General features: G+C 38.4%; 1 protein-coding gene across 1 annotated transcript in view; it reads right to left on the bottom strand.

Moving 5' to 3' along the window:
- The window catches only part of LOC150085319 (metabotropic glutamate receptor 6-like), a 243,655-nt gene extending 239,157 nt beyond the window's left edge, over positions 1 to 4,498 (bottom strand). Inside the window, exon 1 of the mRNA XM_090373995.1 lies at positions 3,916 to 4,498. Within this exon, the coding sequence (XP_090230121.1) occupies positions 3,916 to 4,438 (523 nt within the window). The 5' untranslated portion in view covers positions 4,439 to 4,498. The remainder of the gene's footprint in view (positions 1 to 3,915) is intronic.
- Between the last annotated feature and the right edge of the window lie 11,661 nt (positions 4,499 to 16,159).

Below are 16,159 nucleotides of genomic sequence, written 5' to 3'. Positions count from 1 at the left end.
ATATCCAGAGACTCTATCGCAAACGCAGTAGGGTTCCTGGAGAAGAAGGTCGAGGTAAAGTTCTTACATGATGGGATGGAGCTAAGAACAGAGATTGATTTTTGTCCATTTATTTGGGCGATACGAAGTCTGGATGTCTGTTTAGATGGCCTCTTATCCATAATTTGTATTGTTACGGATTATTTCAGCTGCTCTTTTATATAGAAGGCATACTCCATCCTGAACGGAGTGATTGCTGGGTTTATTAATAGCTTTGTTATTAATAAACCCTTTGTTGAACGGGCACAAGTTGGCGGGGAGGATTGATTTGGACAGTTCTTGTAAAGGTGTCCTGCCTCTGCACAATGCCCGCAGTGTGTGAGGAAGCGGTGGAAAATCCAGTTGAGCTTATCCCGTGACCTGGTAGTCGTTGAGAACCGAATCTTCATTTCATTGACTGCCTCCTCCCTGTCTGTGTCCAAATAGATTTCTATTGAAAATCTCTTCCAAAATCTCTTCCTTCTGGAGTAAGACGTCAACATCGAAGATAATGTTCGGCCCTCTAAGTTTCGGGGTTTCAAAGGCGAGGTTAAGTTTTCATCTTTTCCACATGTCTGTAATTGATTTGGAGGCTTCCACGATTATGCTCGTGTCCCGGATCTTTCAGGCACTTTTGATTTTTATGTTTTCCAACTTTGGTTTTAAATTTTTCAAGACCAGACGTCGGATATGTCGCTCTTGGAAATCTAGGAATACGAAGTCTCCAAGAGATACCTACGAAAACCACCCCATACTAAAAAACTCCCGCCTACCTCTTTCCTTGGACCAGGACATTAGAATGATTCCTCTTGGTATTTTGTATCCGTTTCCTCCATCTACTATCCAGACCGCACAGCATGAAGTGTGACTAACGGGAAAAGGCAACATTTTCCTAGTCATCAGTTGTCTAATGACGCCGTTGAGATACAAACTTTAGGCATGGTTGGCGATGGATAGCTGTACACATGAGTGTGAACACCTTGAACGGGCACCTACTCCAGATTATCCATTCTAAGGAGGATTCGTCGCTGTCTTGGAATACCCGTTGTTGTCCAGTGGTTAAAACCCATGGTTAACCGTTATATTGTTTTCGGTTTATCGGCTCGTAGAAGGCGGGACGTCTACTTTCACCATGATCATCGATGAGGAGGAAGCACTCACCTTTGGCCCGGAAACTGCTGCCGAGTCCACTCTTGGAACATCTTAACTACAGCACAACGGTATCAAGATTTCAACAAACCCCTTAAATTCAGTTCAACTCACCGATGCAATAAATAGTTTAGCATCTATAGCCGCATCCGGCGACGACGGGATTCCTCAGTTTATGCTGAAATGCCTGAGTACATTTATCGTCGATCCCATTCTGTCGTTATTTAACAAAATCCTTCATCAAAAATTCTTCCCTCCTATGTGGCATGTCTATCTAGTAAGACCGCTGCCAAAAATACGTTATGCTTTTCAGCCTTGTCACTTCCGTCCAATTTCTTCTGCATCAAGCCATTTAAGGCTTTTAAAATTTCGTCTGAAAACATTAACCACCGAAATAATGCCACATCAGCTTCAGATCCACTATAACACCCGGTCAAGATCCACCGCTACAAATCTAGTCACCACCACTACCAAGATCCTCGAGGCATTTGGGCACGTTTCGAAAATCACCTTTACTTATATCGACATCCAGGTGGCATTTGATTCCGTATTCGTTCACGCATTGGCGGTCACGTGCTCTGGTTTATTCAGACAATTCTTGAAAACAAGACTATTATTGTTCGCGATGCCAATCGGAGCTACACAACAATTACAGCTGGAGTTCCACAAGGTGAGGTCTTCTCTGCTATCTTGTTCTCAGCTGTTTTTCTGCCTTTCTGAGGGGCTAAACTGACATTGTTACCTTTGCTGATGATATAAAGCTGTTCACTGCTTTCAACCCTGGGGACACTGCTGACTACACAAATGCCTTAAACCTACAGAAAATCCAGAACCTCGACGACTTCCCCTCCGGTTTCGGCCTTCACATCAATTCTGAGAAGTCAAAACAGTTGACTTTCTCGCTCAAACGGAACCCAACAATGGTGCAACCCAATCTAAGAGGATTGCCAATGTCTACTGTTCAGCAACACACCGCTGTGGGCGTTATTTTATACCAGAATCTCTCCTTTCTACCACACAGACCACCTGCAAATAAAGTTCTATCGACTCTGGTGGATGTTTAAGCAACAACGTATGCATGTCCATGACCAGGCCGTTGGGTGCAGACATTAAGACGTGTCTATCCGGTCATACTTTATGGCGCCGAAGTGTGGACCTCAAACTGCCACAACGCATTTTCGTCGGATTTTTGAGGGCGAATATGAAAATTTCGGCTTCCACCTGCACCAAGGACCATCCAGATGGCGACAACTCTAAACATCAGAAGTCTTCCGGCCATTATCCATCAGTGAAGACTCGCCTTTGCTATAAAAATAATGGTTGGCATCATTTCGGAACCAGACTTCTGGGCTAACTGTGGATGGAGAATCCCAGTACCAAGCTTTCGGGCCAATCCAATCCTTCAGGCCATCCCAAACCGGTTAAAGTTTTCCTATCGGTTCTTACTCGTGGAAATGCTGTAGTTTATACACTCCTTGAAAGGCGACCCCTAAAAGTTTGCAGTCGATAAAAAAATATAGGCAGAACTTACTCCATCGACTTCCTTCTCAGGACCACGTCAGAGAACATTAGAACCTGCTCCCGAGGACCTGTCCATCACTACATTGTTTCAGCATTCTGCGCCTCCTCAGATTACTCCAGCACTGCTCCTTAGAGAATAATTTAACTTGATAACACGCTGTTGTGTATATATTTTAATATGTAAATTTGTCATTTTTCCTCCTATGTTTAATTCTACACTTGTATTATTATTAATAATATTGTTTTATTTTCTCCTATCTCCTTATTTATTTCATTTTCAAGGGCACTATTGTGTACGGCGTGTGCCTTTTGTATTCAATAAAGAGTTCTTCTAAGATTCGCAATTTCCTGTGGCACCAGGCAGGAAAGGTTTCGCTTGTAAAAACACGGGGATGGTCATGTTTTGAATGGTCAGTGTATATACTTAATCCAACCTTTCATAGAAGATAAATTCAGAATATAAACTATAAAGATTTAATTTTAATTTTCGATATTAAATATCTTTGATGACCAGTCAAATTATGTTGCAAATCATTTAATGCTCGGATAATCACGTAGTTATTGCAGAGAATAGGTATTGATTTCGTCTTTATCCACAAATTATCAAAAAAAGTAATTTATTTAGAATAGATTTAAACACAATTTATAAAATACAGAAAATTATTCAATAAAATTTTAAACTTAATGGTAATTGAAAAATAAAAAAACTTTCCAAAACCTCCCGTACATTAACAATTATTGAAAGGGCTCCATCCCACATTTTAAAATAAAAATCAATAATTTTAATCTGACACCAGAAAAGACGTTTGGCGCTCAGCATTATTAGTGAAAATGGTAGGGTAGCACATAACCTTGAGTCGTAATGCCCGAGCATTGTAGACGCTCCGTAGAACTTGATGGACGTAGATCGCAACTATGCTGCCATGTCCTTTTAATATCGAAGCACCTCAAGCATATGCTTCTTGTATTCTTGGACTCTTCTAAATACAAGAAATAGTAACTTATTTTGGAGAATAAAAGCTATATATATCTGGCGAAGTTGCTTACATTTGTTCCTGAGGATGAGAAACATTGTATATAGTTGTATTTTGCTGGAATTCTTAAAAGATACATAAAAATATCACTTGACGTAGAAATTGAATGAGAAAACTTTATCAAGGCGAAATCGGCTTTGTTTACAAACCGACTATGGAATTCTTAAAACGAAGGTATAAATAACTTTCTTACCTTTAATAAAATCAACAGCTTGTTCTAATCCATACGTATCTTTATCACAATCATCCAAAATATAAGCACCTAAAGAAAAGGGAAGCAAATCTTTCTGATTGTTTATCCAGTCAATAGTGAAGAGCATGCACTCCAAAGCGTGTATTCCACCTTGTGGCATGATGGGTCCACAAGTTAGCTTGTCTTCCCGTTCATGAACCATCATTAGACCCCCTAGAATAATATCTCCGTCAATTTCTGCCACTCTCTTTATGGGCCACGTGTAATTCGTATGTTGCTCTCTGCTCTTCTTAAAGAGGAACTGTAAGCTGGTATTTTTATTAAGGGTTCCCCTTCGTCCTCTCGAAGAAAACGGAGGATTACGGAAGTCAACGGACATCAGACCACCGGAGAAGTTTCTAATCACAAAGGTTGAGTATGTGGTATCCGGAATCTGTACGTAAGTTATATGACACCAAAACTCCCCACTGAAAGCGATAAGTAAGGCTACATAAAGAGCAACCTCTGACTTTGTGAGCATCATCGCCCTTAATACAAACGTTTTCCTCTATGAGCCGTACATTCCCCTGTAGAAACGACCTCCCCGCATGGCAGATGGGATACTCGGCAGAGCTACCACTTGTGTGCTCACTTCGCACGTAATGTTTAGACTTTTGCGCGTTGCCGAGACTCTCACAGGCGGTAGCAATGTTGCTCTGAATGTCAGCTGCGCATGTCCGCTACCAAGTTAGCTGAAAGGTCAATTATTTGGCACATTCGGAGACGCACATATTTTTCTCGACCTCAGTTGGTTTCCTGGTCTAGTGGGAGCTTCTGGTGTGGAGAGAGCAGAAATGTATTCCCATTAGTTTAGTATCGCTTGTTGGTCCTTTCTGGGCAAGTTGAAAAGGAAATCGTAGGAATGTGTTTAATAATCTTGAGGAGCGTTCTCTACCAAAGTGCTCTCTGGGCGCGCATTTCGGTGCTGTTTATTTAACACTTCCAATATAGATTTCTATTCAGCTCCAATCTTTACAGATAATTTTATTAGTAGTAAAACAGCCCATTTTACAAAAGATCATTTGAGGCAACTTATTGTGGAGTCGAGTGCACTGAAGATAAAACACTCTTGGATTGGAACAAATATTTTAAGATTCTCTTATTTTGAGGACTAAACGAATTAGTATCAGGTCGTTCAGTTGCTAGCCAGTAATATTAACGTATATCTGCAACTTCATGTAAGAGTGCATTAGATATCGCTAGGCCAGAAATTTTATGAAACGTTAGGCGTAGTGATATCCAGCTAGTAAACTTTTTTTTAAAACTTAAATCGCATAAGGACTTTGCATTTATATGAAACAACGTGCTAACGATCTGATGAATCCAAAAGTTCCCTATTCCTGTAGTAAATTTAATTACCAGTTCCAGAACGTGCAATAGAAATAGGCAGGTTGCCTGTACGTGCTTGTCGTAGTTACAACTGTAGCATAAGGGGTTATTAAGAATATTTACTAGTTTAGTGCACTAGGCAGATGAAATACCATCACAGGAGTTGCTTCATTTTATCCGCAGCTGTAAGGAAATTGATTGAAAATATTCGGGACATCTCTTGCTTATCCCTCTGGAGTTCCGTGTTTTCTGGATTTCATTTTACAGCGGCTTTAACGTGACAGATTTTATTTCTCTCATTTATTTTGAATAGCGACAAAACTGCATATTTGTAATTTTTTCACCAAAATATCTACTATAAAACCCAACAGGGAAGAGGCAGCCTAAAGTCTGTCAGTATTAGTTTCTCAAATATTGCATTAATAAAACATAACAGATGCACAAGTTATTTTAATATCAAATTTAAGAATGTTTCTTTATTTATTATTTAATAGAAACGGAGATAGGAAATTTGATTAAATTCTATCAAAAATTTAAAACTAAATGTCTTTCCTTGATGGAGCTTTTGCTCCTTTGCATTTTTCTATAGCTGCCCTTCTGCCATGTTTTTTCAGTAATATAAAGTACAAAATGCAAACACCCGGACTAAGAATTTATTCATAGGTTCGATAAGAAAGTTCAAGAAAAACAACAGTGCCATGGGATTCCATGAGGATTTCTTTCACAAGAAAAAATGCCGCAAGATGGTGTAGAATTGTAGAGAGCACATTCCATGAACAAGAGAGTGAATTCAGTCAGCTGTGGCGCCCTCCTCCTCACTCACCATATTCCAGTTTAAGAGCACTTGTGGGAGGAGGAGGAGAAGGTGGAATCTCGGGTCCTCACTCTTCGGACCCGAGATTCGCAACAACTCTGGGAAGCAGTTGAAACAACATGGACCAGCAATTCCTGTGGCAGGCTTTCGACACCTCGTTAAGTTCATACCACAAATCTTGGCTAGTCTGATGACCAAAGTACTTTTATTTATTCGCCCATTAAGTAGGCGTATTAATAAAAATATAATAACACCTTTTACACAACGCTGCGACTCATATTCGACCCTCTGACCACTTCGGCACAACTTTCTTCATTTTCCATTCTCCTGACATGTCTTTTTGAGATCTAAAAATAGTCCCTTTTTCTAGTTATCTGATATGTATAGTGTTAAGATGTTGCGCCCGGCTTTGTTTACATCGTCAGACAATGATTGTTTTGTTTGTATGTGACGTATGTTCAATTCAATTTTTATAAAAACGTACTGGCGTTCCGGTGTTTGTTCCTTAACTTTTGAGCATCACTGTAGATTTACAGTTCAAAGTTTTAAATTTCGCAGACGTTTTTAATCGCTTTGTATATAACAATGGAATTGTGTTTATTCTCAATTTTCGAAAGAAACTATTCCTGAAGTTATGGTGAGTTAGAGGTAAATAGTGCTGTAAGGGTAAACTTTATCAATAACAAGGAAGAAATGATTGCACGTGATAACAGTTTATCTATGCTTTGAATAAAATAACCGCTTTAAGCGACATCTACGCCTAACTGTATTCTATGACTTTTTATGCTCGGACAGCACCAGGCATATCACACAATAATTGAAAGAAGGATTCAGTAAAGTTTGCAAAAATATAGGCATTCAGTTCATATACCATTGACAAGAAGCGAATTTAGTTCTGCTTTTACCGCTAAGTGCCAATTAAGACTGGAAAAAGAAGTGAACCAGAAAATCGATCGTAACGAACTCCTGCACAGAAAAATCAAATTGAAAAAAGATATCCATTGAAAACTAACAATTCGCTCTTTGAAGAAGAGTTGTCGACTCTATAGATGGTTCTTTGGCTTCCGCATAAACAAGGCACCACAAAGTTTGCTGTAACACAATTAATGCCACAAGTTCTAGTATAAATGCGTGTTTTCCGTTATTGGTTTGTCTATTTGCTGGATGAAAAACCCGATTCGAAAAAGAAGAAATAATACCACCCTCCTCCGAATGCGACTGCAAGATATAAGATCTTACAAGTTAATTTAAATGTTAATATCTTAGTTGTCTTTCGCAAACTAAGATATTAATTAGAAAAAAAAACCGTTTGATATAGTGATATTGAAAGATGAAATATATTACATTTTAATAAAATAAAGATAGTGGGTTTTTCGCAAGGTGAGATTAAATCAGACGAAAATTTAATGAAGGGATGGGGTAAGCGTGAGAATAACTAGTAGCAGACGGATACACTTGCAGCTCCCAATATACACGAAAACAAACAGAGACAGCAGGAATAGGTAGCGGGGGTCATTTGTGATTAGGCATGAAAGGGGTTGCTCGGGAGCAAATAATTGGACGTGAGATCGGATTATTCGAGGCGTTTCCTTTGATCGGTTACACCGTGAGACTAAACAGGAAGTAGGTGCACTTCCAATGTTAGGTTTCAAATTAAGACTGGCTTCTGGCTTTTTGTGATGGAAGGTTTCTGATGCTTTAGAAGGCAAGGTACGAAAATAGAAAACGAGCGTTTGTAGAGGTGGTCGGTCGACATCAAAGGGACATACGGCCTGGGAAGAAAGTAAAGATATTCAAAAAGGAGGTTGGAGCGCGCGCTAAAGGGACAGCATGGGAAAATGATATTAGCGAATGAAACGGAACGTAAATTTAAATAGAAAGGGGAAGATTGGTTGAAGTCCCGAACGGAGGCGGGCCAGTCCAAAGGGGTGGTATGGAGTTCAGGGGAACAAAAAGAGCGGAAAAAAGAAAAGGGGTCCTCTCGCGAAAAACAAGAAGGAAGTGGCAAGAGTAAGAGGGGGTGTGGCTAAAGGGGTAGTCGTGGAGACGCAGAGTGAAAAGAGTAAGTCGGGCAATGCAGAAATGTACGGAGTGCAAAAAGGGCCCCTAGACAGAAAGGAGAGAGTAGAAGTAACGGGAAGGCCAAGGATTATAAGAAAACGGGGTTATGAAAGACAGTTAAGCGTGCCAGGAAAGGTAACAACCTCTTGGAGCAAGGTGCATCAGAATGATCTTTAGTAAAGGAGGAGTTGCGCATTCAAAGAGGAGAAAGGACGCAAAGGACCCATGCAGTCTAGAGTTCCGGAAATTTATCTGAAGCAGATTCAGGAGAAAGCAGATGAAGGAGAGCCATAGAAGATAGCCTAAGATGGAAGCCTGAAATCTCCCTGGAAAGGAAAGAAAAAGATAGAAGTAGGTGAGCAATATATTAAGTACATTAAGTTAGCAAGAAGGACTGTTAGTGAAATAGTATAATAATTAATGAAAAGGGGGTAGTACTAGAAAGTAAAGAGAAAGAAAATTTATCTCTGAAGTAGAAATACTAACAGAGTTTATTATGTTAAAAGGGGTTAGTGTATAATGGAAAGGAAACTAAGGAATGAATAGTAGATGAGATTGATATAACAGATAATGTGTTAGGAAGGGTAGTAAACTTACAAAGAAAGATTCTGAATATATTTTAAAGTTATAGACAAGTAAGTTGTATGAGAAACTCTGAATGTAATGTTTTATTGATGAAGATGGTTGGTTTATCTGAATGACTAGTGACAAGTAGAGACTTTAGGAAAGTTAAGACTGGTCTACAAGTATATTGTAACAGAGTAGTGAGACCACAGAGCATAATGATGAAAGTAGTATATTTGATTGTTAATATAAGAAACGGAATTGTATCTAGGAGTAATGAAATGAGTATAGTGAATGTATAAGTGTTAGGAGTTAATTAGAGCAAGAAGAATGAATCAGATGTTTTCATATAATGGTAAACTCAGATTATCTAGTGAATGGAAACTAATTAGAATGATTATGCAAGATATTTCTGAGTCAACTTTGTATATTAGGGATGTATGTTTTCTTTTATTCAATTGTGTATAATATTGTATATGTAATAAATTTCATGTTTTGGTTTCACTTGAGTCCTGTTAGTCTAATAAACACACGCCTTGCTTGCCTAGTTAAGAGCTTGCTCTCCCGCAATTAGGCGAGAGAGTCCTGGTCTCTGATTAAGGGGAATCAATGGAAATTACCCTCAAGAGCTTGAGAATCTTCTGTGATATTTGCAGAGCATATCAGTCAGGTGGCAAAGAGTGGGGTCTTGTAGGTGTGAGGGCACTTAAGAAAACCTGAGTTAAATGTATAATAAGACAAAGGGAGATAATAATAAAAAGAAAAAAAAAAGGGAAACAGAATCCCCCCCCCACACGACTAACTTGGCCGCCTCAGCGTGAAAGATTCGGTGGAAGGACACTAACTGACACTATAATAGACATCAACTGACCGAAAATATTGTCAGGAGCTTCATGTGAAAGAAACATTGACAATATACTGTGGATGATGGATACGTTCAAAATGACATTGAAACCATACAAATGGTATGAAAGGGTGGATTGAAGAATATGAGGAAAACATCACCCATTTTCCATGGCCAGCCCCCGTTCCCTATCTCCGTCTCATCGAACATTGTGGAATAAAGGGGAAAGACGGGTCCTTTAGCAGAATCTTCTGCCCACGTCACTTCAAGAATTGTGGATAGTTTGTTACCTGAATGGTTAAATATTCGTCCTGTCACATTTTAACACCCTGTTGAATTCATCTAACGTCCTGTCGAAGTCGTGATTGGATAGAAGCAACAGCGGTCCATCACCCAATTAGTTCATGGTCTCAATGAAGTCGCTAGACAGCGTATGTTACCTGTGTAACTCCGCTTTCCTAAGAGAATAAAAAAATCTGTTTTATTTACTTCTAATAATGGCCATACCCTAATTGAAATGTATTCGTAATCATAAGCTCTCGTGGATAGCGCAGTTGGTAGGATCACCATCCTCCCCAAACCTGGTGGATAAAACCTGAGTTCGAATCCCATCGATGACGAAAGGAATTTTATAGGTCTTTTTCACAACCTTGCTGAGTCAGTCGGTATCAGTGAGGCTCGCACGGATTTCCCCTCCCGGGAACTCGAATTTTTCGTCCAGCAAATAGAAAATCGACCTCTGAACACAGGCAATATACACAGAGAAATATGGCCTTAGGCGCTGATGCTCCTAAAACCCAAGAGAACCTCTTAATTATAAAATCCATACTACAGATTTTAATTAGTTAATCGGTGAACGAATGCCTTCTCTTAACACATGTAATTATTCGCTTAATTTCTGTGTCTGCTTATGCATAATATGCCATTCTTATTAGTAATAAAATGCTCATAAGGATTCTGCGAGTTCGAATCCAAATTGAACTTGCTAATAATATCTATCTGTGACATTGTTTTTCTATATCTGGCTCTTGCGGAACTAGAACAATGAAGTTTGCTTATCAGTTTGACTCGGCTACCAGCTTACTATGAAGAATGCTCTGCAGAGGTACAACGAAGGGAAGATCCACTGATGTAGCAGTCACAGGACCGTTGGGAAATTCAACTGTTATCGTTATCGGTCGAAGAAGTATTGATTAATCATGGTTAATCTGCTTCACACGTCCTGCTTGTGTATTGGATACTGATTGGATACTTCCGATTACTTGACTTCCTCAGTAAACTTCCTAGGTCTAGCAGTTTCATGAAACGTGCATATTGTGGATCGCAGTTAAACTAGAGTCAACATTTCCCTGAAGACAAATTCTGCATACCAGTATTTGCATTTAACCTCCATATCTAAAGCCTTACATTTATCTTTGCTATCGGTTGCTACAGCTCATTAAAAGAGATGATTCCACTGCAATACTTTAGGAATAGATTTCAAGTAATAAAATAAGAACTTTAAGGTGATGGACACTTCCAAAATGTAATCTAGTAACCATAATAGGAAATCTTAGCATAGCTGAGACTAAAAAGTGGGATATTAAGAATTTATCAACTATAACACTATCTTTTGAAATATTATCTTCAATAAATTCCTTCCCTCTGTTCTCATAACAGCAGCTTCATATTAATGGTTTTAACTTAATAGGCAGCGTTTATTATGAATCAGATATAAAATGACTTCAGTCAGTCCAACCTCTCCTTCATTGATAACTATACACAACTCAAAAGGGAGAATGAGGGAGTCATTTCGCCTTTGATTTTTGTAATACAAGTATGTAAATTGTGCTGTAATGGCGGAGTTGTTTCATCATGTAGCGAGTTTTGTTCCAATTTCTAAAAACCTCTTTTCATGCTTGTATTTCTGAGGCTCTTCAGAAAGATATACGCTCAGGCAGTAAGTTCTCATAGGCACCGCCCCTTTACTATAGTTTCCAGATGTTTTCTATGTCTTGGATACGGACACGTTACGAAATATTGTACTCACAGCTCCCCTACTTGTGGTCATTGTGCAAGAGGGGGGCATGTATATGCTGAATGCCCAAACAAAGATCAGGAGCCAAGCTGTGTTAACTGCAAGCGCCGTAAGCGGGATTGTTGCCATTCAGTAAGGGACGTCAGATGTCCAGAATATCAAAGAGCACTGGAAATGGTACGAACTCGGACTGCTAATGAATAGTTGTAATGAACGAAGAGAGAGGGGGTTGGAAGAAGATCCTGAGTTAACTGAAGTTTTTTATTCTACAGGAATTAAAATAATGCAGATTAATGGACAACGATCGAGATTGGTAGCGGACGAGATTAGGAAGATTAGTGAGGATTTTCAAATTGATTTGGTGGCAATACAGGAACCTTATTGGGCTACAGTTCCAGGTGAGCAAACATCTAGAATATTTGGTTATCCCTTAACGTCACGAATAATACAACCGGTGCAGGAAGAGCCTAAAACTGGAATTGTGGTCAATAATAGAGATCTAGACGTAGTGGTTGTTCATAGGTTATGTAACCAGTTCGCTACATGTGTTATGGTGGCCTCGGCAAATGTTCAATTCTATTTTATATCTCTGTATTGTGCTCCTTCAATGGACTTTAATAATTGCGTGGATTATTTAGAGTATGTGTTGCTCATTTTAAGACCTAAACAAGTGATTATTTCGACAGACGCTAATGCAAAGTCTCCATTGTGGTATAGTGCAACATCTGACATGAGAGGTTTATTGCTGGAAGAGTTTTTATCGAGCCATAATTTATTTGTAATGAACAAGTCAAATCAACTCTCTACTTTCTGTGGACCAATGGGTGAATCTAATATTGATTTAACTATAACAACTTCTGGTATTAGACATTGTATTTGTAACTGGAAGGTAATGCCTGATTGGACATCAAGTGATCATCGAGCCATATTGTTTTATGTGAAGAATGTGCCGGATTTAACTAGTACTCAAGATCGGATACCACACATTGTTCGGTTTTCGTTGAAATCATTTGATTGGTCCATGTATGAAGCTTCTATTCTTCGGGACTTTTCCTCGGATAAACAACAACAGATAGTTCGTGAATCTGCAATATATTTAGCTAATACTATAGAGGATTCAATAGTAAGAGCGGCATATAAGTCAGGTAGGAAGAAGGTTATTAAACTAAAATCCTGCCCATGGTGGACAAACGAACTGACTGTCTTACGACGGGCTGTATATCGAGCTAGGAGACAGTACCAGCGGCATCGGAATTGGGGTCATTCTGAGGTAGTTAGATTGCATGACAATTATGTATCTCTTAAAAATAATTACAAGAGAACCATGGCAACTCGGAAGAGAGAAACCTGGCAATTGTTTGTAAAACAATCGGGGAGAAACGATCCCTGGGGTTTGCTATATAAGTTGTCAAGAGATAAACTGAGAAGTTTGGAGGTATTTAATACAATTCAAGAGGATTCTACTGAGACTATTGGCTGGGAGGATTCAGTAGATGCAATATTAACCAGGCTGTTCCCGGTTGACGATCCCATCTTAGACTCACAGTGCCAATTCGAACTGCGGAGAAAAAATCAATTTTATGTAGCTAGAGGCAATATCATGGCGTTTACAATAGATGAACTAGCAGGGGTGTTAAAGAAACTTAATTTTGCAAAATGTCCAGGAATAGATTTGATTGAGAACGCATTTATAGTGAGGTTTTTTAAGTTAATACCTAACATGTTACTTTTGTTATATAATAAGTGCCTAGAGGAAGGACTGTTTCCATTGAAATGGAAGATTGCTTTATTGAGGCTAATTAGGAAGCCTGGGAAACCTTTAATTGAGCCTAAGTCGTACCGTCCAATTGCTTTGTTGGCTAATCTGGGGAAAGTGTTAGAGAGGTTAATGGCAATACGTTTACAAGAATTGTTAGAACGTCATGACATGATTACACCTAATCAGTATGGTTTTACACCGGGGAAATCGTGCGAGGATGCTCTTCTGGACTTTCATACATACATTTCAAACTCTGATTCAAAATATGAACTCGCTATATATATAGATTTTGAAGGTGCGTTTGACTCAGTATGGTGGGAGGCAGCTCTTTCTCAACTGTGTCGTGCTGAGTGTTCTAAGCAGTTATACAGTCTGTTCAGGAGTTATTTTTCTGAGAGATATGTGACTGTAAGGTCTAAACATTTTCTCCTTCAAAGACAAATCACGCGAGGTTGCCCTCAGGGCTCTGTATTAGGTCCTTCCATTTGGAATTTAGTGTTACAGAACTGGCTGGTTCGACCACAAGTAAATTGTCACGTGATAGCTTTTGCTGATGATGTCACATTAATTGTGGCAGGTCGATCACGACACGATTTGGAGCAAAATGCAAACCGTGTAATAAATGATATTAATACCTGGGCACAAGGATTTAAGCTTACCATTAGCCCCCAAAAGACCAAAATGATGCTTTTTAAAACCAAACTTGATTTGGGACGACCGCCGCAAATAAAATTAAATGGGAGACAGTTGACTATGGTTTCTGAAACTAAATACTTGGGGCTCATTATTGATCACAAGTTGTCTTATTATGCGCATATAACACATCTACATAGCAAGATTAGGAAATTTGCCGGCTATATTATAAGAGTATCAAGAGGAGATTGGGGTGTGTCCAATAAAACTTTATTTTTATATTATAAGGTGGTGTTTCTGCCTATGGTTACATATGCAGCGGGAGTTTGGTCTCACAGAGTGGCTCTTGTTAGATTTCAGGCTAAATTAAACTCACTACAAAGAACGATGCTTCTCAGTATATTAAGGGTATGTAGAACTGTAGCTACGACTGCACTTCAAGTGATGGCTGGGGCAGTCCCTTTGGATTTGTTCGTGGCTTATCGAGGGCTGTGCTATGGCATTAAGAAGAAAATATCTACTAGACTTGTTGGCATAGAAGTTGACATAAATTCTGATATTAAGAGGGAGAAGAGAAGATGTTTAAATGAGATTGTTAACTTGTGGCAAACAAGATGGGACACTGTATCTACTGGTCGAGTGACAAAGAAATTTATTCCGGATGTTACCTTTTTAAGTGACAGAACAGTTCGAAGTTGGTTTACGCCAAGTTTACAAACATCATTTTTACTAACAGGTCACGGCTCGATGAAAGCGAAATTATTTCAGTTGGGTCTTTCGGATACAGATCTCTGTTTTTGTGGTGAGAGTGAAAGTTGGCACCATATATTATATGTGTGTACAATTTACGATAATGTCAGGGAAATAATCAGGGAAATCATTGCTGAAAATGAGTTAGGTCGGGAAGAGGTGTTTGTATCTAATAGGAGTGTATTTCAATTATTCCAGGATTTTGCAAAGGGAGCCTTTGAACTGAGGAAACGCCTGTTAAACAGTTGAACCAGAATAGTGTGTTGAAAAGAATACTGAAGTGGGTCCAGAATGCCCAAGAGACTATTGGTGATGATGAGGAGGATTTATTTATTTATTATTATTATTTTTTTATTATTTTTTTAATTTATTTATTTATTTATTTTATTATTTTTTTTTTTATTTATTTTTTATTTATTTTTTTATTATTATTTATTATTATTTTTTTTTTATTTTATTTATTTTTTTTTATTATTATTTTATATATATATATATATACACGTGTGTTATTTATTATTATTATTATTATTATTATTTTTTTTTTTTTTTTTTTAAGCTCTGGATTGGGCCCCCAGAGGGTTTTTTTTTTTTTTTTTTTTTTTGTTGTCTCATAACCTGAGACCTTATGCGTCCCATCTACTGGAACTGGCCCACCTTCCCGTGGTGTGGACGAGTATCTAGAAGCAGCCTTCCTGATGATAGCTGCTTCTCGGTAGCTAAGAGGTCAGCATAACACAACAACATAACATGCATTAAACTACACGAACATTGCACTACTACACGCTGGCCTGTTTTGCAGAGTCTGTTCAACGTACAAAGAAACGAGGTGGATTTGAACGGACGTTCTAGGAGCCACCCTACCTATACACACAATTAAAAAAAAAAAAAATTAAAAAAATTATACGCTCAGGTAGTAAACTGACAACAGTCTGTTGTAATAATTCGGTCCCATTCAGTCATATTGGTAATACAGGATTCGAAATGCATCGATTGTGAAATTTGAAATGGCCTCTGAGAAAATATCAAAGTATAGTTCATGTAAAAAATCTAGTTTCTAAATCTCATGCCTTGATTAAACTTCTAAAAAGTGCATTTCCACGTATCCAAAATCAAGAGAAAAATAATGCATATTGCACTATCAACGTACATAAAACTTCCACTGAGAAACTAGTTGATGTCCTATCAATTTCTATATCTTCTTCTGAATTAAAAATAGTAGAAGGATCTTATTACCGCTACTTCCACGATGAATATTTCCCAATAAGATGGGACTAAGAAAATCTGAACTCATGAACAATAAATTGATACTTACTGGTCCTGTACATTAGAGTATTTCCCTAGAATATCTTTACCCATTGTATTTTCCCATCAAATAATTATAGACTTAAAGCCATTGATTAACCCCCCGCTCCATTAGAAGACACTGGAGTTACT

Source organism: Mastigoproctus giganteus, chromosome 5 (genome assembly GCF_048544385.1).
Source record: "Mastigoproctus giganteus isolate SK-2022 chromosome 5, ASM4854438v1, whole genome shotgun sequence".
Classification (NCBI taxonomy): domain Eukaryota; kingdom Metazoa; phylum Arthropoda; class Arachnida; order Uropygi; family Thelyphonidae; genus Mastigoproctus; species Mastigoproctus giganteus.
Note: the sequence above shows the minus strand (reverse complement) of the source record. Positions and strands in the feature narration are given on the sequence as shown.